Source organism: Cydia pomonella, chromosome 6, assembly GCF_033807575.1.
Source record: "Cydia pomonella isolate Wapato2018A chromosome 6, ilCydPomo1, whole genome shotgun sequence".
In the NCBI taxonomy this organism is placed as follows: Eukaryota; Metazoa; Arthropoda; class Insecta; order Lepidoptera; family Tortricidae; genus Cydia; species Cydia pomonella.
In genome coordinates this window covers 14,750,326-14,775,318 of record NC_084708.1, presented here as the reverse complement: position 1 = coordinate 14,775,318, position 24,993 = coordinate 14,750,326, and the positions used below count along the sequence as shown (strand labels likewise).

At 36.0% G+C, this 24,993-nt stretch overlaps 1 protein-coding gene across 3 annotated transcripts in view; it reads right to left on the bottom strand.

Moving 5' to 3' along the window:
* Window positions 1–2,785: 2,785 nt before the first annotated feature.
* The window catches only part of LOC133519066 (major facilitator superfamily domain-containing protein 12-like), an 86,883-nt gene continuing 64,675 nt past the window's right edge, over window positions 2,786–24,993 (bottom strand). For 2 of the 3 annotated variants that reach the window (XM_061852958.1, XM_061852959.1), the window contains exons 3-11: window positions 11,869–12,038; window positions 9,878–9,961; window positions 8,829–9,051; window positions 8,173–8,284; window positions 7,258–7,493; window positions 6,625–6,811; window positions 6,200–6,311; window positions 5,578–5,728; window positions 2,786–3,002 (exon numbers count right to left, since the gene is read on the bottom strand). In XM_061852958.1, the coding sequence (XP_061708942.1) occupies window positions 2,867–3,002; window positions 5,578–5,728; window positions 6,200–6,311; window positions 6,625–6,811; window positions 7,258–7,493; window positions 8,173–8,284; window positions 8,829–9,051; window positions 9,878–9,961; window positions 11,869–12,038 (1,411 nt within the window). In that variant the 3' untranslated portion in view covers window positions 2,786–2,866. Of the gene's footprint in view, window positions 3,003–5,577; window positions 5,729–6,199; window positions 6,312–6,624; window positions 6,812–7,257; window positions 7,494–8,172; window positions 8,285–8,828; window positions 9,052–9,877; window positions 9,962–11,868; window positions 12,039–12,770; window positions 13,467–24,993 lie in introns of those variants that run through there. The other variant, XM_061852957.1, reaches the window with a different exon arrangement.

Sequence of the window (24,993 nt, the reverse complement as noted above, 5' to 3'; positions counted from 1 at the left end):
ATTGTGTGACGTCACAGTTTACGGTTTGACACATAACTACATACACACGTAGAAGATACGAACTGTCAACTGACATTTGTCATTTGTTGTCTATCGCCTAACTGTCAACAGTGTCAATCCGAGAGTTGTGACGTCATCAGAATCTTCAATGGCGTTTCGAGTTTGGTCACGTGACGTGTGCCAAAAGATATTTTAAATTAAATATTTACAAAAATATGGTCATTACAGGTCCCCTAAAAGTAGTTTAACATGTTCTTATAATCCAAAAGAATTTATTGGGATACAATTCTGCCCTAAGATTTGTAGATGGAAACAACCCTATTGACGAACTTCGATTTTCGCACTTATAGATGCCAATCGGACCACCCGTGCGGATATGTACGGTAGACGACCCTACACACGATCGGACTTATGTCGGACCGCATCAAGGTCACGGTCCGGTGCGGCTGTCTATAGACACTAAAATAAGTGCTTAAGATAGAGGCATTTAATCGATTAGTTGCACCTACTTGGTTAATAACGTATTAAAAATCCCATACGGTTTGTTCTCAGATGGCCGACTGCCATAAAAAATCGAAACTTGGTTATTGTGCCTCAATCACTCTAATCTAGTGTAATCTGATGTGTGTGGAGCCCTTCAGACTAATGTCGATTACGACCGTTTGATTATGGAGTATGGAATTAAAGGAGGAAAATCTGGCAGAACTATTGCAAAAGTGACCGGGGGGTCTACCGCGAAAACCGAAATTCGCAAATTGTGGGGATCCTTCTCTTTTAGCCTCACTAAGACGCAATTAGAGTGGCAGAGCAAAATTCTGGCAATTGACGAACTTCGATTTTTGCGGTCCTAGCCCAGCTTTCAGATTTAAATAATAGTTCCTAATATCTCCGGTGGCGATAGGTAGGCTTATAGATTTCATGAACCATGGTGGTATAATAATATAGAGATGAAATGGGGGGATGAGCAACAAATAACCCGACCAAATTACGTAGGTTGTTTAAGGTTGTTGTCAGGAATGTTAAAAGGTCTGTTCTGTCCCTCACGGGCGCACGCGTATAGCACGTCTATATAAATACTAGGTCTATGACATTTTATTTCAGAGTATTGTGGAGTCGCCTATTTAATGTTTTTTGATGAACCCTTTTCATACATAGAGATTTTCCTCCTTTTAATTCCACACTCCATACATTTGACGTTTGTTTAACAGACGTTTGATCCATAGAGTAACTCGCCTATATACTTTACTCTTTCGAGTAGTAACTTACAATATTAAGTTATATAACTTGATTTACTTTTGTTCGCTTTGCTTTCGTATGTCGATTAGGTATGGTTAAATTATAATCGCGTTCGAAAGCAACATTTCTTCAAATTATATAAGTACATCTGATTAGACATATATGTATGTATAAGTACCCGCATGTGTGTATTCCATCCAAGGTATTGAAGCGATTTTTTTTTTGTATTATCTGTTATCAAACACTTTGTGTATTTTTCGAACAGCATGGGTATGGTGACAGATGTCAACTCAGTACTATTTTGAGAGATTTTGCGTTTGTAGGGTATAAATTGTATTATGAAGATGGCATCTGTTACCGATGACATTTGTTTGAAAAACACAGCTGCAGCTTTGAGAACTTGAGAAACGAGCAAACAAGTGTTATTGATTTCATCTAAAGTTTAAACACTTTAAACTCTAAACATTACACAGACCAAGTCCAACTGGTAAGACACTTGGTAAATCTCTTAAGTGTATGTATTTTATGCTTTATCTGCAGATTGAAAGTAATGTGAAAACTTATTTTCTTCTTTTCAGGTATTAAGAGTCAGAGCACGATAAGTTGGCAGCAATTTATACAGCCCTGACCAGGGACATGTCAAGCGCTATCCTATTACTATGGCCCCGACAGACAGTGCAAGTGTTAATTTAAACATCAAACTTCTATGAAATTATGACGTTTACTTAACACTTACAGGCTGGGCTATCAAAATCGCTGCCAACTTATCTTGGTCTGACTCTACAGCTATTGGCACATTGGTTGTGACAAACTGTGTAAGTTGTCTGCCAGTACTATGGCATCCATTTTCCAATATTCACAATGTTTAAAAAATAGAGAAATAAGTAAGCTTAGAGTGCTCACTCCATACATAAATAATAAATAAATATTGGACATTCTTACACAAATTGGGTGCCCAGACAATGATATAAATAATATATAAATACTTAGAAAATAGCCATGACTCGGGAACAAATATCTGTGCTCATCACAAAATAAATGCCCTTACCGGGATACAAACCCACGAGCCCACGACCAGCGGTTTCATAGGCAGGGTCACTACCCACTAGGTCAGACTGGTCATCAAACACAATACTAAAAATATACATGGATTTCCGTACTTAATAATAATACGTTGTATGGCAGATATGGTTAAACTTATTATATTATAATTAGTTTGTTAAATGGGTATTTATGTATCTAGATATGGAGTGAACACTTTTCTTTACTTATTTCTCTATAGTACAAGTTGTAAAACCTTGTAGGTACTCCTGGTACTATTTGCTAGAGCGAGAAGATAATATAGGGAGAATTACCTCCTGCTCTTGCAGGAGTGCAAGCAAGACAATGATTACTAGATAGACGTAGGTATGAGCAGGAGGGATTCTTTATATTTTACATAATACTGTAGTGTAGCAGTTGATTGGTAGAGAATGCCTTATGGCATCAAGTCCACCTTTTTGCTCATTCTTTAAAGGTACAGAAAAGTATTTTTAAAGATAATAAGTAATTTAGCAGCTTAAGATTTTTTTTATTTAATTTCTACAATACTGTGTTGTATAACTATGCATACTATATAATACCCATAGGTTTAGGTTGGAGCTTTCGTCCTGGTTGTTAATCGGGTGAAGATTAATGAAAAGGAACCCAAGACAGCGCTGCCTCCACAGGCATAGGTTAGCACTCCCCTGTAGTATTCCGGGCAGTCTGCTGCATGACTGCATTTACTGGAAAACAAATTAATATTAAATTATGATTGAACTGTAGCGTAGATAGATCAGAAATATTCAGTATTTGTGTTGTTTCCAAGCAAAAAGTCCAGTGGTCGCCATATCTTGCCATAAGGATGCTTTGAAATGTTATTCGTATAAAGACACAAGTAAATCTTGTCCTTATGGTAAGCGACAAAGTGGGACCTTTGACTAGACTTTGACATATTTATGGATATATTTGAGTAATTATGTACATATTTGCATGAAGCATATACGTAACTACCTACCGAAGTCAAAAGTGAAGGTCATAAGACAAAGAATTTTTTTTGTAGGTTTTTGGAAATATTGGCTAGGTACTGTAGGTAGGCATTTACAGAGACAAGGATTGGTAGTCTATACAAATTTCTACATTCCTATAACAATTTATAGGTAGATCAGGTAGATGGTGTTACATTGAGGGGAAACATTAGTGGTCATTTTTCCATACAAACGTTCTCGACATTTTCCTCTCTGGATTTTGGCCCTAGATAAATATTTTTATATATGAATTCAATAATAAAAACCAGTATCTGTGTCTTGTCTGTAAGTTTTGTTTTCATTGATATTCTTTATATGTACTAGTTTACTTTAAAAAGCCCTAAAATCGGCCAAATAAATGCGCCGTACCTACCTAGTCCGTCCGCCGTATGCCTAGCGTACAAAATCCGAAACAATAAATGCAAAAATCAAAATCCGACACAGATAATTTCTTTCTCATTTCGTTCCCAAAATTTGGTTACGATTGGTTAAGTTTTGGAGGAGGAAAATCTCGAGAACGAAACCTCGATTTCTGGGATTTTTACACTTGATTTTTCGCCTGTGCTGCAGTTGTCCTTATCGCATACATTTTAATAATCGCCCCCGTCAGCGCAACGGAGATATTTACCTAAAATTCTCAAATCTGAGAAGGGGCAGTATTCCCTGTTAACACATTCACTGCCAGCGACCCGCTAAAGGGACTTTCTGATTGCTTTTCGCGCGTCAGCTCGTACCAGAACTGAATGCTTTAACAATGTTAAACAGGGTTATTCCTATTAGTTACCACCAAGTTGTTACCAGTGGTAACTATTGGGAATTTTTTCCCACCTTTACCACTGGTAGCTACTGAAAAAAAAAACCCAGTAGTTACCACACCACACCGAGTTGATGGTAACTAGTGGGATTTTTTTTCCCAGTAGTTACCACCAAAATGTTGTTAAGAGTTCAATATTAATAAACACTGGAGAAATAGTATAGTATAAATATAGAGTGCTTTAGTAAATAATTATAGGTTGATTAGTGTTTCAGTAAACTGCCTTAAAAGGGATCGAAAATATATAGTTAAAGAGAAATTAACGTTTGAATGAAATTTATCTTATTAATTGTAAATTGAATTAATTGTGACGTTATCTATGAAACCTGGCCGCGTAGCCAACGTGTATATCGTTCACGCTCCGTGGCGAACAAAACGCAACTGTCACAGTCGCGCTAATATAGAAGAGTGATAGAGAGAGATAGCTACGATACGCTACGGAGCGTGAACGATTGTAACGTTGGCTACGTGGCCTGGGGGCCTACCGCGAAAAACGAAATTCGCATATTGCGGGGATCTTTCTCTTTTACTCTCACTAAGACGTAGTTAGGGTGACAGAGAAAAATGCCCGCAATTGACGAACTTCGATTTTCGCGGTTATAGCCCTGGATCTTTTGTCGAATGCGCTTACGCCGCACTGCGTAGCGCAGCGTTGTATTTATATAGGAGCATCGTTGAAAATGGCGTAAGCGCCATCGACAATACAGTCCCTTTTAATAACTAACGTCACAATTATACGACCGAACAAACAAATCAGTCAAAGACTTTTCTATTTTCTTATTTTTACTATTTTCGATCACTTTTAAGGCAGTTAGCTGAAACGGAAATCGACTTATAATTAAACTAAAAACTAATTAACTAATAATTAATTCGATTTTTAATTAATTATTGATTAAAGCCTTGGACGAGTAAACCATTAAAGCACTCTACATTTATACTGTTTATATTAGTATTGAGCGTTAACCAAATTTTGGTGGTAACTACTGGGAAAAAAAATCCCAGTAGTTACTACCAAACCGAGTTGGTGGTAAGTAGTGGGATTTTTTTTCCCAGTAGTTACCAGTGGTAAAAGGTGGGAAAAAAAACATCCCAATAGTTACCACTGGTAACAAGTTGGTGGTAACTAGTAGGAATTACCCTGTTAAACATAGTACCCTACACAATCTACACAATTTGCTTTCAATCAATTGATTGGAATTCCAGGAAAGTAGAACTGCTAGAGTTAGATGGTATGAAGTTACGAATATACCTGTATCATTGTAATCTCCAAACCCTTAAATCAGTAACGCCATCTATCATAATTTTATGTTTCAATAATGTCTTTCTTATTCTGTATTTATTCACTTACTCATTAGATTAGATCTTTTTGCTCTGAAGGCCGCAGCCAGTCCTCCGGTTCCTTTTCTCGGGCCGGTTTGTAGAAGCGACGTATTTTAATTAAGATGAAGTGTTTTTACTTGTTTCTCTAGCTCTACTTACTAATTTTCAATAGCAACGACAGCTATACCGGTCACCAGCTTGTCAGCAAAGGTGACGATGGAGTATATAGCAGCACCCTGGTGGGAGTGAGGACCTATTAGGTCAGCGGTAACGCATAGGCTGGAAACTAGTGTTATTGAGCTACCAGCGCCTGAAAAAAAGGGAGGGTAAAATTCAAAATATGTAGTGACATTCTGAACTCCCAAATTCTTCTTGCGAGGCAGGAGAAATATTTGGTTTATTTGGACTGATTTTGCGGTCTGTTATATCCGAAGGGTGATAATATGAATCCGCCCGTCTGTCAGCGAACTCTATATCTCAAGAACTGTTATAATAACCGTTGAAATTTAATTTAATTTCAAGTGTTATTAGTTTTATTACATTGTTGTTTTTAATTTGAATTGCCGCTATTACAACACATAATAGAAACGTAATAAAAATAATAATGGAGGGGAACCAAACAAAGTGATTTTGGAGTTTTTATATCAGTCGTTCAGCGGGCTCTATCTTATTACCTGATTAGTAGTCGTTGAAATTATATAAAAAATTATACCAACAAAATTATAATTTAAAATGAAGTGAGAGTCAAAGTAGGTATTTTGGATATGAAGGTAATACGCACCCATTAAAGCTGCTACTAGATAAATTTGCACTATGTTGGCGTGCGGGTCGACTCCGAGTGCGATCCACAGGCAGCTGATGAAACTTAAAAAACTTCCTAATAAATACGCCACCTGGACAAAATAGGACCTTATCAATCTTATCATATATATCTTATTCTTATAGTACCTATAGGGGCTATATTATGTAATATGTAGGTAAATACATGTAACCATTAATACATTCAAAGGTATAAACAAAAAATCCGTTGCATGAAAAAAGGTGAGAAGAGGGTCTGTAACAATGTTACTCGTAATAATGATATTGAAAATTGTTAATTCTAAGAATGGCATTCTCGAGTTATAGCGCCTACCGAATCTTTAATAGCTAATGTTTTCATATTGACGTGCTGCATAAGATTTAGATTAGTTTGTTCATGTGATTTACCTGGTTACCGCAACTGGTAATTTTACTTTTAAGTAGGAGAGATGAGAAAAAAGACGATATATACAGCACCAAAGGCACACTAGCCACCAGCTCGGACCCTGCACTGGGATTGACTGAGAGTCTCTCTTCCAGAAATAGGGGCACATATACCAATGTAAGTGCCCAGTAGAGTCGGGAGAAAACATATCTGAAATAAAAGTTATATTATTAACACTTTCACTCTCAGATACCCGACAGGCGGAAGACAAATTGAAAAATACGTGTTATCGTCTACGTAGTTCGCGGTGGCATTGAATTTCTACATGCAACCTGTAATATTAAATAAATATTAGCTCTAGAAAGTTTCGGTCTTTTTGGATAACTATTAAATTCTTCGAATAAGCTACCCCATTTCGCCTCGTGCGACTGTCTGCTTCGTTATTTTCTCAATATCCAATCAGGTCGGTCTGTGAAGAAATGCATGTCCGGTAATAAACGGGAGGAAAAGTCTAAGCGTGAGCTGCTTTGCGTGCCAATTTCTGCTACGTGGTCCTTCGTTGTGTCCAGACATATCCCAATAGGCAAAACACATACGTGACCGAGAGGGATAAAGAAGATGAGGGGAGAAAAAATAATTTATAAATGTCAACTCACAATAAACTTGTCTGATACAACAGGGGCATCCGTAGAAAATGATAAATTTTAGATTTAGTATCAATCGGACCACTCTGTTGCTCGGTGTCGTGTTCTTCCTTCGTCAGCAACGCTGAGGAACCGTTGGTTATGGTATGGCCATTGCTCTTGGATGGCTTCGTTGGTCTTAGATTGAACAGGATGTGAAACAACGTGAATGCTGTTACGCCTATACCCGTTATTATCATCGCGACGTCCTGAAAATGTATATTAATTAAAGAAATAATAATAATTGGCAACTTCTAATTGGTTTTACTTTCTGATTGTCCAGATGCCGGTTTTCGAATTAAGTTTATTGATTGTCGTTCTGCGCTGGATTCGCCTGGGTAACACTTAGGTAAGTTTTAGTACATTCTAATCTAAAAGGTGGATAAGTAATAATTATGTATAAAAATAATAACAATTTTAAAATAATATTGAGTTATATGTTCAGAGGGTGAAACAGGCACTTGATCTATCACGACGGACTATAACGAGTATCACGACCGTTCCCCGTTTAAGCTTTTGAGATTGTAACTTTGTAGCTTCATTAAATTGACTACCGATGCTATGAAAAAGTACTTAGTACTTTTCAACTTTTCATTAATTTTTGTAATGTTCACTATTAATGTTACACTAGTATTAGTGTAACATTAATTAATTAATAGTGTTGGTGTATACCAATCTTCATCAAATAAAGGATTTAGTACAATTAAGTTAATAAAAAACAGACATAACTTGGTAAAACTCCACTACGACGCCGCCATTACGGCGATGCTCAGGATGTCCGTCCTTGCCGCGCTGTAGTTACTTGACCATTTCCAATACCGATCGTAGGGCTCTACACGCGAAAGCCTCATCATCGGTTATCATTATCAATAAATAGGTACAACTTACGCGTAATTTATAATCGTCTGTTGGTCCAATGAATGTGCTGTAGTTGGTTGCTCGTAATACTACCCAGGTAATGAGGTAGACTGTTATGCTTGACGTCACTGAAGCCATATATCTTAAACAATGAACAAATTACATTTTTATTTGACTAAATGGTGCTATTTAGTGATATTCAGTCATACATCACAGAATACAGCGTATTTAGCTCATAGTGCGAGGTAGTCCGTATCAGGGCTACGAGTATAACCGCGAAAATCGAAGTTCACAAATTGCGGGCATCTTTCTTTGTCACTCTAATTACGTCTTCATTGGAGTAAAAGATAAAGAGCCCCGCAATTGGCGAATTTCGGGTTTCGTGGTAGGCCCCCAGGGCCGATTTAGTAGGGTCGAAGATGCTCAGTTTTATCGCCAGATGGGATAATATATCTGGACACTTGAACAATTGGCCCAAGTAACCGAAGCCAAGAAGAAGTAATAGGCAGGCATCTACAACGCCATGTGAGACAGCCGACTTCCGCGTCGATTCGAGCAACACCAACACCCTCAGCATATGAACAGAACCGGAAATGTTCTGATACCTACCTTGTGTTAGTGACATCCGCATAGCTTCGATCTAGCAACTCCTACAACGTCGGATGGCATGGAAAATGTGAAGTTACCTTATGGAAGTAAGTTCCGAACGAACTTGCAGGCTGTCGGAAATGCTCGGTATCATTGCCAGATGCGATATCTGGACTATGGCCCAACCGATTTGGAAGAAGGTGATGAGCACGGTGTAGTAGAGTGGCATCCACCATGCGAGGTAGTCGACGTCCGCCCCGATCCAGCAACCCCAGCAGCGGATGAATAGCATGGGGAATGTGCATGTTACCATAATGCTCCCTGAAAACATAGACACAAATCTCGTCAATCTTTGGAACAATGTTACGCTGTAAAAAAAAAACGATAGCATTGGTAGGTATTCTTGCATTTTCACCTGTCAATTTAATTGGCATACCTACTTTGTAAGCATCAGCTTATACCTACTTAAATTTCAAGCCACTTTGATGCAGTATCTTTTATTTATTTGGCATTTTCCAATAATCGTCGGTGTATGAAAAAAATGTTATTTTTGCTAGAGTTCAGAATGTTCAGATGGAGTACCAATAAAATCGTAGATCAAAATTTCGTTTTTCGATTTTCGCGGTAGCTACTCTCTGAGGGTCTAGACAAGATACCAATAGTTTGCGCCATAGCGATCGAAACGGCAATCTCTCTATATCACTCTTCCGCAGGTTAATATTAGTGCAACAAAGAGACATTAGCGTATCGTGGCTAGGCACCCAGATCTGCTGATTAGTTTGGCAGGACTTCAATAAATTATAGTCACGACTGTTACAAATGAAACAAGGGGTCCCTTGTATTTGTTCTCCGAAGCGGTTATTATCAGGATAGATAGGATGGACACCGACCTTAATGGATGCCATATTATTACCCCTTATTTATACAACTTAGCAAACCTTTGTTAAATTTTGTCCCTTTCTAACAACACAAATGTCAAAATGACAGATAAGGACAAACAATTATCAAGGGCTTGTTAGACTTGACAGGCGTTAATGAATAACGGCCATTAGAATTTAAGGTAGTCTATAGGTAAGATGCAATTATTTACATCCTTTCATAATAACGGTATTCGTTTATTTTATAAATACCGGATATATATGTATACCTGTTAAGTGCCAGGACTTCTTAGTGCCATATCTATCTGCCAGAATGCCTACCACTGGAGTAGCTATTGCGTCAACAATTTGTCCTGGAAATAAAAACAATATGCATTCACATTTATCTTTAGGTATTGCATACCGTCAGGTTTTTAATTACTAAAAAATAATTAACCAAAAGTCAATCTTATTTTAGTAGTAATATGGTTAATAATGGCTATGAACTTGTGGTGGTAATTAATGAGAATTGCTTGTCACCTGACGGAATATACTCGTCGAAATCGTCGTCGCCAAATGTTTGCCCCTTTAACTACGGAACCCTATAAACATACTCGTAGTACCTACAAAGAGTGGGGAAGTAGGTTATCTTCATACAAAGATACAAACGCACCGCGCGCGGCTTGTATGTATCTGTGCGCCATAGTATCTATCGCGTCGTTACACGCACTCTCAAACAAAATCCCAACCCGTTTCTCAGTACGCCAGTCGGGGCTTTTGTTTGAAGATAACCTACTTCCCCACTCTGTACTATGCTATAAACCTATTAGTTATAAAAAATAATATTACAAATAATGTAATTATGTCACTCCTACAAGGCGCTTTAAGAGGAAAGTAAGTATACCACGTTATCGTCCATACAAAAAGAGAAAACGTTTTTCCACTTCTAAATATTTTCCATTCTCCATGAATTTTGAATATGTTATTGACACAATTAACAACTTAGTTTATAGGGTTTAATTTTTTTTTCAATACTTGCACTACATGTTTTTTAAAACGAAACCTATAAACCTAGAATATATTATGCTGAAACGATCGACATCAAAATCAAAGTAATTTGTTTAGATTTAGTTAGTGGAAAACGTTTCCTCCCGTTGGAAATGGAATTTCATTGAAAAAGTACCGTTATTTCGCTAGGATCGCAAAGCTAGATCCCTCTTAAGAAATCATAAAAAAGCGGCCAAGTGCGAGTCGGACTCGCGCATGATGGGTTCCGTACCCATTTATGACGTATTAAAAAAAAATCTACTTACTAGATCTTGTTCAACATTTTACCACTTTGGACACACAGTTTACCACTTTGGAAGTGTCTCTCGCGCAAACTACATATACATTTTAGAAAAAAATGATATTAGAAACCTCAATATCATTTTTGAAGACCTATCCGTAGATACCCCACACGTATGGATTTGATGAAAAAAAAATATTTTTATTTTATGACTTATTAAAAAAACTACTTACTAGATCTCGTTCAAACCAATTTTCGGTGGAAGTTTGCACGGTAATGTATATCATATATATTTTTTTGATTTTTCATTCTGTTATTTTAGAAGTTACGGGGGGGGGGGGGACACACATTTTACCACTTTGGAAGTGTCTCTCGCGCAAACTATTCATTTTAGAAAAAAATGATATTAAAAACCTCAATATCATTTTTGAAGACCTATCCATAGATACCCCACACGTATGGGTTTGATGAAAAAAGATTTTTTGACTTTCAGTTCTAAGTATGGGGAACCCCCAAAATTTATTGTTTTTTTTTTCTATTTTTGTGTGAACATCTTAATGCGGTTCATAGAATACATCCACTTACTAAGTTTGAACAGTATAGCTCTCATAGTTTCGGAAAAAAGTGGCTGTGACATAATCGGACAGACAGACGGACATGACGAATCTATAAGGGTTCCGTTTTTTGCCATTTGGCTACGGAACCCTAAAAAGATACGTAATAGGTACGATAAACATACATAACTTTTTAAAACACAACACTGCATGTGCTTTGTGATTCGATCAAAATGACCCTCCATCGTTTGACTTGAAATTGACCACCTAGTTCAAACCCAGTTGTAAAAACAGTCAAAATAGACCGCGAGCCAGGAACAGATTTTCATGACCAATCGCCTCCCGGCCGAAAACTCGTGTAGTGGTTAACGGCTAGGTATTATGAACCCTCGTGGACGTCAGCTGCCGCTCCATTGGTGTGAATAAATGAACATCTAACCTGTCATAAGTAAAAATCCAGCGACAGCGGATCTCATTTCTAGTACCGCTTGGAAGAAAAGCATCATGTAGGAAAACCACATAGCAGCGCAGAGGTCGTTGTGCACGTGCCCCAGGCCGAAGACAAAGTTCTGGTGGTCCCGCCACCATTGTCGTCTTTTCGATGATCGGCTGAAAGTAAACACAATCATAAAAAGTGTATTATCGCAGTCCGTACTGAAGTTAGCTTCCGAGAGGTACAAAGTATGCTTAAAAACGTAAAATGCGATATCAATTAGATTGCGATGTCTGTGCACATAGCTTGCACACATAGAATTGCAAGAGGTGCGTGTATGCAGATTTTCAGATCGAAATTTATTTTCGAGTACGTCAACTAATCAAAGATTTATGGCCGAATTGCTAATGCTTTGCGTATTAACATTAACTCATAAATCAAACGTACTCGACGTATAGTGCAGTAAACGACGGATACTTTGTAGGTGTGTAGTTACGGCGAGGGATAAACATGGTATCTCTATCTATACTATAGGTATTGTTTATAATAAAAAAGTATGAGGTAGTAGTTACTACCAAAATATTAAGTAGGTATGTCTCAGAACGTTACGTTATATAATCACAATTAACATACGTAATACAATATTTATTCCTTAATCAATACAGTTTTACAAAAGATTAATAAATAAAAAAAGGTTTATACTTACCTACATACCTATAAGTTTTTATTACATAGGTAGGTAGAGCAAATATTTTTTAACCTGTAGTTATATAGCGTTTATGAGGGATCTAAACGTTTGCATGCACGAAATTGGTCAGAATAGTTCACAAAATTGGTCAAATTGCAGAGAATAGGTTGATCACAAATTAGATGATGTCCTGAATGAAGCGACTCGGTAAATTACCAACCTTAAATCAATTTCAACTTCCGCCTCCTTCGCGTTTTCCACCATTGTCTCGTTAGCATCAGTTGATCCATATTTGGAACACATCCTTTCTTAATTAAAACTAAAGTATACTTTGTATTTATATGTTATTAATACATTAAGTACACTCTTTTGCCATTGGCAACGTGTACCGAGAGATCCAACAATGTGTGGTCTGTTATTGAGTTAAACTTTGCACTTTCACTTTTCGTCTTTAGGCATTACGACATTTTATATTTTTAACACAATAAGAATAAAACGGTTGTTGAGTTAATTCACGTATTATGCTATTAATGTACTAAAGTTCTGAAACGGCGCGCGCGTGTGTAGTCAAAGAAGACTTATAGGCGTTTGAATTTGATGCGATCCCTATTCTTACCGTAGCTCGATGAGCGAATTATAATTGACGTCTGGAATCAACTGATAATACAGTGATGGATTCAGAGCAAGTACAGTATAAGGATAATCACAAATATAAAAATACGAACCTTGCAGTTCTATTATATCATGCACTTTCTACTCACGGGATACGATTAACCCATTGTAGATTGATTAATTTGATACTTACTAAGGTGAACCAGTGTCAAACCCGATATCGTTTGCCGAATCAATTCTTAATGTGAAATCCCGTCCACGGCTTGATAAATGTACCTTTATCCACTTAATTCCCCATTCTCAACACTGAACGGGTTAACTTGTCATAAAGCTTTCTGCAATAGGTATCAACGTCTAAAGCAAATTAACGAGTTTCCCATTTTGATTTCCAACGTTTTTACATGTAGGTATTGGTTTTATTATAAATTAGATTTTTCTCTATTAGATGTCAATATTGGGGAACGGATTTTGTTTGGTATGACTTCGTACCTAACCTTTGCTTTCCATACATACTCGTATTTGTGTATGTAGGGGTGGGTGCTAAAGTTTTGCTGACTTGACCTGTTATTGATAATTAACATGCAAATTGCCAAAATGATATATAATATATATACTAATGCGTGCTTATGCAAACACTTGTCTTTTGCCAAGATTCTCTTATAAAGGATTTGTATTAGCCCATTGGCATTAGCACGCTTCACGGATACGAAAATTTATAAACTGTTCATATACTTTTGTTGCTTTATGTCTGGTAGTTAGGTTAAGGTACCTAATATGAATCTAGTCTAGATACTCTAGATCCGGTCGTCGCCCGCACGTAGGGGTGATTATACTAACGGTGGCTTCCGTAAGTAAGAGGTATTAGGTTTCATTCGGCGCTCTAATTCCTATCACTCTCATTACATCAACTCACTCAAACTAGTATAAAAGTGACCTCCATTGACGCACGTTTCCTAAGGATCTGTATATCCAGTTATACTAGGAAAGATCTTGCAATAAAGATAAGTTTAGTGAGTGGATTAGGTAGCAGGGCCCACGCCTCACTGGGCACAAAACTCGAATGGACGTTGTGACCCCGTTGTGGTAACGTTTCCCATAGGCATGTTGCTATCTCGTCATACCTTATTAAGTTTCTCTTGGTAATATTAAAAGAGCTATCAAATAACGAATTTGTAGCTTCTACTTCTAGACTATACATAGTGAAAAAGACGCTGACACATAATAGTAAATTCAGCAGCAGAAGTTACTAAGCAGGCAAGTCCAACCTGCTCTACTGCCGACAGTACCATTGTTTTGGCGTTTTGTTAACAATTCGTCAATGTTGGGCAGTTTACCCTACAGATTTTAAGAACATTGCGAAAAACAATTTCCATCAAGCGAGTGGTATGCTTGTTCGCCACCGCTGTAACATAGGTTTCATTTCATAGAATAGTCCTATACTTATAGGTATACGCTCTCGCGAGAGGAAGTGGTTTGTGACTTAGGTTAGGTAATAAATTTCACATGGTTTTCATGTTATACAACATTACGTTTACATATTCCTATTACAAATTAATTTCACAGTCCATTTCAATTTCATTTAGTATAAAAATATAGATAGTTTTAACTAAACCGCCATCTATCTATGTATTGCTGTATTTGATGTATTCATTGCCGTTAGCTCTCTGTCGTCTTATGTCGAACGCACTCAGCTAACCAACGACGGATATTACCGGTAGATGGCGTGTGTAGTCCTGTTTTATTATTATTGTGTACGTCGGCGGCCGATAGTAAGATCAGGCAGATCCTTAAAAAAATGTGAAGTATGTATTTTAAAATGTAATGTGTATGTTTTAATGTTCCTGTGTAATGTTTCGATGGAACTCAGGGAACGAGACAAACATTTTCACGTTTTACGATATGCCTAGGAATTTCACTATCTGCGTGTGTTTCGATCCGCCGCCGACATGTTTATAAATTGTTTCTTATGCCTGTTTCTAAAAAGCTGATTCCAAATTTTTGAATTATCTCAAACTTTGAATTATCTCGTGTACCTACTTAACTATAAAGGCGAAATACTTTTGATCAGAAGTACCTATACTAAGCATAGTTTTGTACAGCGCCATCTAATTTGCGCGATGTAATGCACATATGTTGGTTTTTCGAGGATAATTCTCTATCATGTGAATCGATTTCAAAAAATGATCTTTTATTTGAAAAAAGCGGCCAAGTGCGAGTCGGACTCGCCCATGAAGGGTTCCGTACCATTTATGACGTATTGAAAAAACTACTTACTAGATCTGGTTCAAACCAATTTTCGGTGGAAGTTTGCATGGTAATGTTAATGTATATCATATATTTTTTTTAGATTTTTCATTCTGTTATTTTAGAAGTTACAGGACGAGGGGGGGGGGACATACTTTTTTTCACTTTGGAAGTGTCTCTCGCGCAAACTATTCAGTTTAGAAAAAAAGGATATTAGAAACCTAAATATCATTTTTAAAGACCTATCCATAGATACCCCACACGTATGGGTTTGATGAAAAAAGATTTTTTGAGTTTCAGTTCTAAGTATGGGGAACCCCCAAAATTTATTGTTTTTTTTTTATATTTTTGTGTAAACATCTTAATGCGGTTCATAGAATACATCTACTTACCAAGTTTGAACAGTATAGCTCTTATAGTTTCGGAAAAAAGGACATGACGATTCTATAAGGGTTCCGTTTTTTGCCATTTGGATACGGAATCCTAAAAAGGGGTTTTTAATGTAATTTCAATTGTAATAAACGCACGTAAAGTTGGTTAAAATGCAAACTGAATTCGGAAATGACTTTGTTAATTTAAAAAAAGTTACCAAGTTAGAGGTCTGATAATATTTTTCCTGTAAAATGTATAGTAATGTTAATATTATATAAAAATTTCATCATTTTTCTTCGGTAAATTTCGGAGATAAGGGGTGGGGGATGGTATTTTTTTCACATTTTCCCCCATAAATCATTTTTTTACTATGACAAAAAAAAGAAAAAAATATTTTGAAATGTAAAATATGAGCTCTTTCAAATGATCCTCACTTGACCTACTAGACTTTGAAATTTTGCCCCCTCTTCATATTGGGCATTTTCCATGGTTTATAAAAATAAAATATAAAAATAATACTTTCAATGAGTCTGGGTTAGCGTTCTCGAGATATTTAGCGATGTCACCTGCACATGAGCAGTGATCCCACCTTTTACATGAGAGATATATACGGCCCGATTCGAAGAGTGAAATACGATAACGATAAGAAGGTTTAGATAAGTTCTCATTTAGATATGGTTCGTATGTTGTTTAATTGACAGAAGCAGCTCGATTCGGGCAACCAATGTCACTTTGATGTTAGAACACGTAGACAGATCTTATTAGGATCACAGCGAAATCGAAAAAAACGTCATTTATGACATGTCGTTTAGCTATCATTATTTTAAAGATCTTTCCAAGATCTTAAACGTGTCTTATAATCATTCTTCGAATCGGGCCGGTAGAGTTCCTTTATTGTAAACTCCACAATAAAGGCATTCTACGTCTTCATCCTCCGAGCGATTCTGCTTGCTTTGTCTTTCCCGCTCACTTTTTTTCAGCATATTTTTGCTATATTTCATTGGTCATTAATTGTCCTAGTTTCGTTTTATATAGTGAACTTCTAACAACACCAGTCATTTACATACAATAATTTGGCTGGGGTGGGCACCCTTGAAATGTTTATTTAATGAAAACGATATTAGTTAATAGAATTTTAAGATATTTATGAAGACAAGCTGTATTGCTCATAAAACTATACCATACAATCATAATATATGTAGAAAACACTGATCACATCAAAATATAGAAAAATTAAATCAAATTTCGTACTTTCGTAAATTCGTTTCTGGCTTCCGGAAATGTACGCTAACGCCACCATTACTACTTGCCGCACGGTCACAGGGTTGATAGACATCCGTCCAGGCTACTGCTTACGGCGTGGGCGGCTATTGGGGACAGGAGAAATGTTGCTCGTTTTATCCCATGTGCCTATAATGCTCCGGGTTCCCGTTTGGTACATGCCGTAGATGGACACTTAGAATCATTGCGGAATCACAGACGATATGAATTAAAATATAAACTAGCGTCATATACTTGTAAACCTATATAGCTTAATACTCCGTCAGTACCCCACATTTTTGTTGCTACTTGTATTTAACTTTAGAACCAGCTACCCATACAGTTTTCTATGAAAATAATTGCAAAAAGGATAGTTTCATTGCACTCATTGTGCCCTGCATCGGCAATGCAGACCATTAAAAACGCGCTGATCACGATCGGTCACAAGCGATTGCACAATCGGACCTATGTTGTTATTCCAGCCGTTTACCGAGTGCGTGCGGACCACAAACCGGAAACCCAGAAAAAAATCCAAGTAAACGATTGATACAAGAATTTATCGCTTACTGTGGGTACTGTATTGAGTAGTTGTCTACTCATAGTGGTGATGGGACGAGCCCAAACTCGATGAGGTTACGTTCTTTTATTACAGATTCTTTATAGCCAACTTCGGTCTCCATCAGATTAGCTGTTCAAATCATAAATGTGTTTTCACCGGTATTAAGTACATATGTCAGCACTATTTTGGTACTCTTCTCTCAAGTACTTTTCTGTCCCAAACGTTAGAAATATACATATACCTAGAGCCTAATTTCTGGTTGTTACTAGTATCGCCTAAGACGGATTTAATGTAGTTTGGAAACTGTGCCACCAGTATTGTTTACAAATAATAGAATAATATTTCGTATATAAAATAATAAGCGTAATATTTCGTGTTATTGGACAGAAGTGAACTGTACAGTAGGGTTCAAAAGTGCATGGACAAGTTATTATGAAGGTACGAAACGAAAGTGCCCCATAATTGTAACGGTGGCGCTACTATACTATATAAGTAAGTTTACAATTTATTGTACGAGACAAAATAAATATTAATTACATCAGATAGAACATTATTGTGTGGTACAAAGGTGAAACTATCCCTAAGAGGGATATCTTCCAGTTAAGCTATACCTAAAGGAGTAATCCATACTACCCAGTAAATATACTGGCTAGTATGAATCTCGAAGTCACGTTACAGTGGTTTGACCGAGAAGTCAACTCGCCAGCGCCCGTGGAGCCGATGGCGCACGGCCTATGCACAACTACCCTGATTTACTGCCGCCCTGCCCAGACATGCAGTCACGATAATTAAATCCGTTAATTGATATAGCGGCACTAATGACGCTTTTAATTTATTACTTGAATTTGTCTGTTGCTTTCTGTGTGGCCGTGGCCAAGGGAACATTATGTGTTATTGATTGTAAAAGAGCCACGTGGAAATATCGATTTGCATTAGTTTAATTTAAACTCCGGAACTTTATCCTGGCTCAAATCCTGGCTCATACCAATGACTTTTTCGGAACTTATAATTTGATATTTACTACTAGCTTTTCGGTGAAGGAAAACATCGTGAGAAAACCTGCATACATCTGCGAAGAAATTCAAAGGTGTATGTGAAGTCCCCAATTCGTGGGGACTATAGCCCGAGCCCTATAGCGCACGAGAGGAGGCCTGTGCCCAGCAGTGGAACCTATATAGGTTGAATTATTATTATTAATAATTTAAACTTTTGCTTTTTAGTGTTTCGACAAAATATATGGAAAAGTAACAATAATAGAACCAACCATTCACGCGTTATAACATTGTTTTTAACTTCTCCTGTAAATCCATATGCTTTTTTAATTAGTTACATATTTGCATTCTTCTATATCAACATCTCGCCGTAACCATATATGCCTCGAAAATACAAGAAAAATGTATGCTCGAATAGATGGCGATTTATCTTTGGCCCATCAACTAGATGGCGACACCGTTTGATATTTAACACATATCAGTGAAAGAACACGAGTCAAATAGCCATAATGTTATAAGAGTTTTAGTCCTGTGTCTAAAGATGGCAGTAAATTTAGTTGACTACAAAATTTACTTTGACAATACGCCTCTATACTAAATTCTCTTTATATATAGTTAGGTCTGCTATAAGTACCTACATGATATTCTACAAAAGTGTCACCATTGGAGACAATTTCGAGGCTAGAATATTTAAAAATGAAAAATACTCCCAACTTGGGCACCTCGACCTTTTTATAGTGTTTAAATTTCGAACCAAACTACTTTTACATTGAGTGCAGCCACGCTTCCTAGTGACTTAATTACCTACTCGTTACATGTTATAATCACGTTACACATGACACGCAGGTACACGAACTGCAATAAAAAGGTCAAGACTCCAGTAAAAGGCGCAGGCAAAACAGGTTTCAAATTCGAGTCAGCCTTGAATCTACTAAAACTGTCAAGTTTAACTTTCAGCTGCACGGGCAGCAGCTGTTTTACTCTATCAATTTGCAATCAGCTAAGAACAATAGTGCAAAACTGGAACTTTGATCGAGTATTATAAAATTTCCGTTAGAATTGTAGTTAATACATTTTGTGCCTATTCTATAAGTACAATTAAGACAAAATCTATCACATCACGCAAAATACTGACTCAGTTTCACACTTAAAAAATAGACTTATACCTACATTTATTAAACAATACCACCTCACCTTTGTTAGTTTTCGTTTAGCGTAATCGGATAAAAAACATAAAAGTATCTGGGGATGAAGCCTACCCGATTTATTTAGTTCAGATATAAAATTTATCCAAAATAGAGATAAAATTATATAAGTCAGACGTCTAGAAGCAATAGGCTTTTCCACTGAAGACGCACTTTATCCACGTATGTGAGTAGTATTTGTGAATAGTACATTTCGATGGTAGTGTGGAAAGTATGTCATTACTTTGAAGAATGACATTTCCGCACGTGTATCGAACGACGTTTTTTAATACAGTTGCGAAAGAATAAGAAAACAACAAGTACTTTTTTTATGCATGTTCTATAAGACAGAAACAATTGTAAATATAAAATATTATACTATTATTACCTAAGAATCGTTATTTACGATTATTTGTGTATCGTATATTTAAATTGTATGAAAACAATATCGAATGTTGCCTAGTTAAAATATTCTTGCAGTAAGAAAAAACGCATCTGCTTTGACAGGCGTTTCGGCAGCTATTCCGTTCCATTCAGACAACTTATTAAGAACGGTTTTTCAATATTCAATATTTTTTTTTTTTAATGCTCGTTTCCATTTTACATTTATTTATTGACAATAACAATATACATAATGGATATATACAGATGATTACTATAACTAGCTTATATCTAAAATAGGCCCTTGAGGCATTGTACCAAGGATGCTGGCGGCATTTCCTCGTTGTATCGCAATACTGATACGTTGTGCGAGGAAGCCGCCAGCTCTTCGGTCAAATATTAAAAAATAAACGTGTTATAATGATGAAGAGGTAAGTAATAAAATATGAAATATACTTATATTTATTCTTTTGACTTTAACAGTAGGTTTTTATGTTGATTACGACTTTTAAACGAAACTAACATTAACACTCATGAATTGGAAACTCAAGTGGAAAAGTAAAAAGCACTAGTTCGCGAAATCCAACTTTCCGCACGCTAAAAAGCTTCGTAAAGTAGCACTTTTTGAGCAACTGTATTAAAAAATAATTTACGGTGGGCGTCAATCATATGTATACCTCAGATAATATCAAGTGTTTCATTTTGACAAGGTCGGTGAGATTTTGCACTTGCTAAAATATGTACATATTTTAAAATAGGCAAGTCGATAAAGTTTAAAAGACGCTTGCCACACGAATGTTAAGTTGCTTCTCGTACTCTCTATTTACATACAGACAGAATTACGTAAGGACCTACAACTTAGCAAGTGTAATAGCGCTCCTATTCGGTTATTAATATTAAGTCGAGGCCTTCTTTTCAATGGGAAAGATAACGGTGTAAACCAAAAAAAATCGGAACTGAGACGTTTTATTAAAAGTTTTATTGGAAGTTAAGATTTTATACATCAGTTCAATGGACGGTAGGGGCCAAACTTGTCCGTGTTGTCATCAGGTATATTTACACTTCATCTAATATACATTACCATAATTATTATATATTCTAAAGCATATTATTTGTTCTCACAAGTGACATCACATAATTTTTTGTGGCATAATTAGTTGCATGACCTAATTATTGGGTAAGGTTAGGTTGGAACTGCGACTACGACTCAAATAAATAACTGTGTCAAAGTTCTTTTTGTTGTCTTGTTTTATGTCCCTAAGAAATGACGTAGTGGAGCTTTTTGTATGAGATGAAATTTCGTTTTAAATTTTTCTCATGTAAAATATAATCTACAGCTATAGTTCATTTTTTAGCATTAGGAAAAAGTCTTGACATGTATTTTTATTGAAAAACGCTTTTATTTTAATCAGTAACTATTACTTATGAAAGCAAAAAAGAATGTTCAAGGTGGGGGGCCTAATACAAGTTCGAAATATTTCGATTCTATTGTCTTTGTCCCTTTCACGTCATTAGCAAAAAGAAAGAGACAAAAAAGTTCACACGTAATTCAACGGTATATTAACGGTTAATAATAGACCCCCGAAATAAGTCAGACCGCATTGTTCCAAAACACCCTACGAGTCTTCATTCGTAATAATTCATTAATGAAACAAAAGTTTAAAATTAAATAAAAACACCATATTTTACGTATTTTATTACACAATCAAAACGATGAACTTATAAAAATGTACGCAATTGGTACGGAAAGTAAATAATTTTATTTTCACGTCAGCAGCTCGAACAAGGGTAATTTGCTGCTTAAAAACAGTGAGCAAAATCGCATTTTGCTCCCCGAGTGAGACAAAATAATATTCAAGTGACCTTTAGATTCGAATGTCATTTCAACGTGCGGGGCCTAATACAAGTTCGAAATATTTGGCTTCTATTGTCTTTATCCCTTTCACGTCATTAGCAAAAAGAAAGAGACAAAAAAAGTGCATACGTAATTCAACGGTATATTGACAGTTTATAATAGAACCCCGAAATAAGTCAGACCGCATCGTTCCAAAACACCCTACGAGTCTACATTCGTAATAATTAATTAATGAAATAAAAGTTTAAAATTTAATAAAAACACCATATTTTACGTATTTTATTATACAATCAAAACAATGAACTTATTCAAATTTACGCAATTGTTACGTAGTAAATAATTCTACTTAACTACTTTTAACGATCTCTGCTATAGTTGACAAATAGTAGTATCCGCAATTCGGACCGGATCCTACAGTTTTTTTTTTACAAAAAAAAATTGTCGATTGAACTGTCAATTGATGTTCGTTAATTCATTATTTTCGTATTATTTTATTGAAATTTCTTTCGTTTTGTTTTATTGCGGTAATTAAAGTTAATTGTTAGAATACCTTCAGAAAACATGAGTGAAATAGTGATCCGTCCGTCTGGATTATATTTTTTCAGGTTGTATTTTTTGATGGCTGACTGACGTGAAAAATTTTGTGTACTACACGAGATCAAAGTTATTTACATCTCGTGCGCTTCTGACTCCCTTACTGCGCTCAAGATTCTAAATTAGATTCTATTGCATTTATCCCTTTCACGTCATTAGCAAAAAGAAAGAGACAAAAAAGTGCATTCGTAATTCAACGGTATATTGACGGTTTATAATAGACCCCCGAAATAAGTCAGACCGCATCGTTCCAAAACACCCTACGAGTCTTCATTCGTAATAATTAAATAAAAGTTTAAAATTTAATAAAAACACCATATTTTACGTATTTTATTATACAATCAAAACAATGAACTTATACAAATTTACGCAATTGTTACGCAGTAAATAATTCTACTTAACTACTTTTAACGATCTCTACTATAGTTGACAAATAGTAGTACCCGGAATTCGGACCGGATCTTACAGTTTTTTTTTTTACAAAAAAAAGTTGTCGATTGAACTGTCAATTGATGTTCGTTAATTCATTATTTTCGTATTATTTTATTGAAATTTCATTCGTTTTGTTTTATTGCGGTAATTAAAGATAATTGTCAGAATACCTTCAGAAAACATGAGTAAAATAGTGATCCGTCCGTCTGGATTACATTTTTTCAGGTTGTATTTTTTGATGGCTGACTGACGTGAAAAATTGAATCTATTATAGAATCTTTCGCTTGCACGGGACTCAAAACAAGCACTCGAAGAAATATCAAACTTTGCGCTCTTGTTGTACAAATAACTATTTTAACGATGCGATAACTTTTAACGAGTCGGACTCGCCCACCGAGGGTTCCGTACTTTTTAGTATTTGTTGTTATAGCGGCAACAAAAATACATGATCTGGGAAAATTTCAACTGTCTTGCTATTACGGTTCGTGAGATACAGCCTGGTGACAGACGGACGGACGGACTATTGATAATTATTACTAAAGAATTATTGCCTGCTTTACAATACTGATAAAAGAGCATGTCTTCAAAAAAAAAAACTTATTCCATGTGAAATTTACTGTGATTTTTAAGATTTTTCAATGACGAGCTCTTTCCATGCGAACAGATTTTTCATATATATACATATATGTATACTTACATATGTATATGTATTTGTATCAATATTATTTATATATATATATGTATGTTTATGTTTGTGTATTTCTTATTATTTATTTTATAGTAGTTATTGTGTTCGTACATGTATCAATTGTATCACCTAAGTATACCCTATGTTTTTGCACCGCCTACAACTTATCTGCTTTGCGTAAAGGTTGACTGGTAGAAAATGCCTTACGGCATTAAGTTCGCCTATTGTACAGTGTGTTTTCTTATGTGCAATAAAGATTAAATAAATAAAATATTTACGACTTTGAGATCGAAATTGAAAGTGGTAAAATTATTATTGGCGATCCCCTGATTATTCACACTTTCCGACCCGAAAGCCACACACCACACACACACACTGCACCATAGATAAATTCGCGTGGGCTACAAAGTGGCTGTTATCTTCGGCTCTCTCGCTGCTTAGGGTGTAGTACCTATACCATTTTAAACAAAACCGGCTCGATTTCCTTTCCTACTAATCAGGGCCCAACTAGGCCGCAATAATACACAATCAGTATTTGAAAGCTTAATACGCATATCAAGTTCATCCCATAAAATGAACATACTCTTACCTACTGGTAGCATATTTTTTTCAAATAAGAACCAAATGAAAAATGATTGAACTTTGGGCCTGTTTTTATGATTTCATTGTAAAATGGTGTCGTAACTTTTAACAACGGAACGCGTGGGAGACAGCGCTGAATTATAGCATTTGTGTTTATTATGCATTTGGGTCTATTTTATGAATAATTTATGTCCTCGGTTAAAGCTGTGTACATGGCATTATGATTACGTAGTGTACAGAGCAATTCGTCAACGGAAGCTCTAGATTGTACGAACGTTGAAAATGCCATGCCACGTCGTGGACTGCTAACGGATTGCTACGCTCTGCATATCTTTGCTGCATACTTGAGTACATACATCGCTTACGTTGAAATCTCTGTTCAAATTAATTTACACACTTTTACGTATTAATATTTAGGCTAATATTTGCCAACGGCCTGATTCGAACTTTAAGATACGTATAATATTGGGTATATATACTGACATATCCGGTCCATGTCGTATCTATAGAGCCTAAGTAGCCTTATCACGACTGCCTTTTCACAGAAACGAACAAGTTAAAAATAACAAATCATTTATTAAACTTTACCTACGTTTTATACTTTTTTAAATACTAGTAGTCTTACAAAGTGTGAAAACGGAGTTAGTAGGTATTACCGGCCTACTATTTAGATTACTTAATTTAATGA